At 35.9% G+C, this 3,152-nt stretch overlaps 1 protein-coding gene across 2 annotated transcripts in view; it reads right to left on the reverse strand.

Annotated features, from left to right (window-relative positions):
* Positions 1-3,152, reverse strand: part of LOC102586283 (mediator of RNA polymerase II transcription subunit 23) — an 80,202-nt gene that overhangs the window by 35,732 nt on the left and 41,318 nt on the right. For both annotated transcript variants that reach the window (XM_006349402.2, XM_015309588.1), the window contains exon 16: positions 2,048-2,196. In XM_006349402.2, the coding sequence (XP_006349464.1) occupies positions 2,048-2,196 (149 nt within the window). The remainder of the gene's footprint in view (positions 1-2,047; positions 2,197-3,152) is intronic.

Raw genomic sequence — 3,152 nt, forward strand, 5'->3', positions numbered from 1 at the left:
AGTATGCATCCGGATAGCAAAATCAGTGAGATGTGGTCTCAACAAGGGTGGAATTTGGTATTTAGAAGGTTGTTAAATGACTGGGAGATAGAAGGGGTAATTGAACTACTGAATATGATCGAAGGCTTTCCAGGCACTAATTTGAAAACAGACAGTCTATTATGGAGACAACACCCAGATGGAAGATTCTCTGTCAACAGATTGTACAAGTGGGATCTATCAGTAACTGGAGGAAGGAAAACAGGGCCATGGAGTGCTGTTTGGAAGAGTGTGGCTCCCGCTAAAGTGAAGTGTTTTGTCTGGCTGGTAGCTAGGAGAGCCTGTTTGACGCATGAAGCATTACAGAAAAGGGGCATCAACATAGCCTCTAGATGCTTACTACGCAAAGAGGCACTGGAAACCAACAAACACTTATTTTTGCATTGCAAAGTAACAACACAAGTATGGGCTTTGTTCTTCAATTTAGCTAGCCTAAATTGGTGTATGCTAGAACACACAGCAGATCTATTGAGTTGTTGGATCAGAAGGGGGGGCAGCAAGAGTCAAAAGAAGTGGTGGAGGAAGTACCTGCTTGTATCTGGTGGAATATTTGGAAGTAAAGGAATCAGAGGATTTTTGAAGGAAAAGAATGCTCAATACAGAAGATTAAATGGAAAGTAATTACTTCCTTAGGTTTTTTGTGTAAAGAACATAATATAGAAGAGGAAATCCAATTAGTAGATTTCGTAGGTTCTTTGTAAGTATTTCTGTTTCTTTTTATTTCTTTTTTTTCTCTTCTTTGTTAATACTTTTTGGAGGTGGCCAGCATAGCCCTTAATGCTGAGGAATACAAGTTACCCGTTTCAAAAAAAAAATAAAATGTGTGACCATCTGTCTAAAAGCTTAAGTTGTTAAAGAGACACTTTATTTACTTATTTATTATCTTCAACATGGTTGTTTAAGTGTGTGATTATCTCATCTAAAAGCTTAAGTTGTGCGAGAAGCCACATGGTCAAACGGTAGTGAAACTAATATATTTACCCAACGTGTATGCCAAACCTCTGACACTAAGGAGTTTTGAAAGAATTTGGAGTTTGCTACACCCCTTGGGTGTAAATGTGTGTGATAATGTCATTCAAGGACTTGATAGAAAAGTGATCACATATTTAAGGGAAGTGGTAACAATAAGCATGTGAGTAAATTTAAACATAACTCAAGTAAACATAACTAGAGGAATTTTCATGCATTTTCCAATGATCAGAGCACAAAAGACGTATGTTGCAGCAAATTATGTTTAATTAGATTGATTCTCCAAGATAAATGCCAAGTGGGTTTAGTTTTACTAGTTAACCAAGTTAGCCAGAGCCTCAGAAAACTTCCAAGGATGACACTAAAAGAGTCACTAAAAATTTTCCAGCGCCTTTTACACACAAGTAAAAAAGCACCATCTCCATGTAAATTCAGACAAGAAAGTAGGTTATTCTCTTGGGTATCTAAATGCAATTCTAATACATCAAACAGATGAAGTTGAATCTCATTTAATTCGATCAAGAGAATCATATAAATCTGTCTGATCCAGTATCAGAAATACATTTGAACAAGTAAATGTAAAACTTTTATCCTGATGATAAAACATTGGATAACTGAATGTGAGCTAAAAAGTTCATTTTGATTCAATTGAAGTTGTATCAAGTCAAACATGGATGTATTTATTTACTCACTTTTACATAAAATAAATGTTAGTATAACAATGGTAATAGAAGCTATGAATAAACATTGGACATAACCAAAGAGATACTTGGTCTGCCAGTTGAAATCTCAACATTCACCAATAATAAGTAACTTTTTTATTGCACATGGCAATGTCCAAGATGTTGCACAACAACAACCAACATACCCAGTGTAATACCACAAGTGGGGTCTGGGGAGGTTAGAGTTTACACAGACCTTACCCCTACCTTGGGAGGTAAAGAGGTTGTTTCCAACAGACCTTCAGCTGAAAGTAAAAGCATTTCAAACAACCAAACAAAAGAAAACAGTAAAGAACAAAAAATGTTCATTTTGTTACCTCTCCTTCCATGACAGATGATTTCCAAGAGCTTTCTGCAATTCCACACGCTTGAAAGGTCCAGGCGAAAGCCAATGCTCAGGCGGGCCACGATTTAGGAGATAAAGTTTCACTCTTTGTTGGAGCTCCTTACTGTCAAGTAAGTTAATCTGTTTGGAATTTTAACAAAATAAGTCACTATTCCAATAAATTGCAAATAACTACTGTTGGCTGATAGAGGATATTCTCCATATCAAGATTTGATCCCTTAAGATCTTAAAGATAATTGTTGTAATCTAGAATATCTTTTTCTTCTTTTTAGTAAAATATATGATTTTATAGAATCCCAGATTTCATGGGATCTAGGTGATTCAATCTCTCATGTATATAAAGCCTTGTATATGACATAGAAAGAAGAATAAAATTATTCAACTATCTTATTCCACATGGTATCAAAGCTTTAGGCTTATTCCTTACTAATCAACTATCTTGTCTTGAAATATATATTTTTTTTTAATCTTTATCTGCCCAAAGATTGAAACCATTCAAGAACCATGCCAGAAAATGTGACTGCTGCAACTATTCCAGCCTCTGGAACTGTTTCTGCAACTGTAGAGAATAACTCTACAGTTTCATCTGGTGATCTGCAAAACATTCAAGCCTCTTATCGGTTGAATGGAAAAAATTACCTTAAATGGGCTCAACTGGTTCGTACCTTTTTAAAGGGTAAAGGGAAAATACGACACCTTCTTGGTACAGGACCATCTAAAGAAGACCCCACGTTTGATGCATGGGATGAACATGATGCAATGGTGATGTCTTGGTTATGGAACTCTATGCTTCCAGAAATCAGCGATAGCGTGATGTTTTTGAGCACTGCTAAGGAAATTTGGGATGCAGTGAAGGAGACGTACTCTAAAGTACATGATGCTGCCAGGATCTATGAAATAAAAACAAAACTTTCTGCAGCAAAACAGGGAGCTCGACCTGTCACTAAATATTCTAACTTTTTACAGGGGTTATGGCAAGAAATGGATCATTATCAATGCATTCAAATGAGTTGTAAAGATGATGCTGTAATTCTGAAAAGATTTATTGAAAAAGAAAGGATTTATGATTTTCTTGC

This window comes from Solanum tuberosum, unplaced genomic scaffold (assembly GCF_000226075.1).
Source record: "Solanum tuberosum cultivar DM 1-3 516 R44 unplaced genomic scaffold, SolTub_3.0 scf00106, whole genome shotgun sequence".
In the NCBI taxonomy this organism is placed as follows: Eukaryota; Viridiplantae; Streptophyta; class Magnoliopsida; order Solanales; family Solanaceae; genus Solanum; species Solanum tuberosum.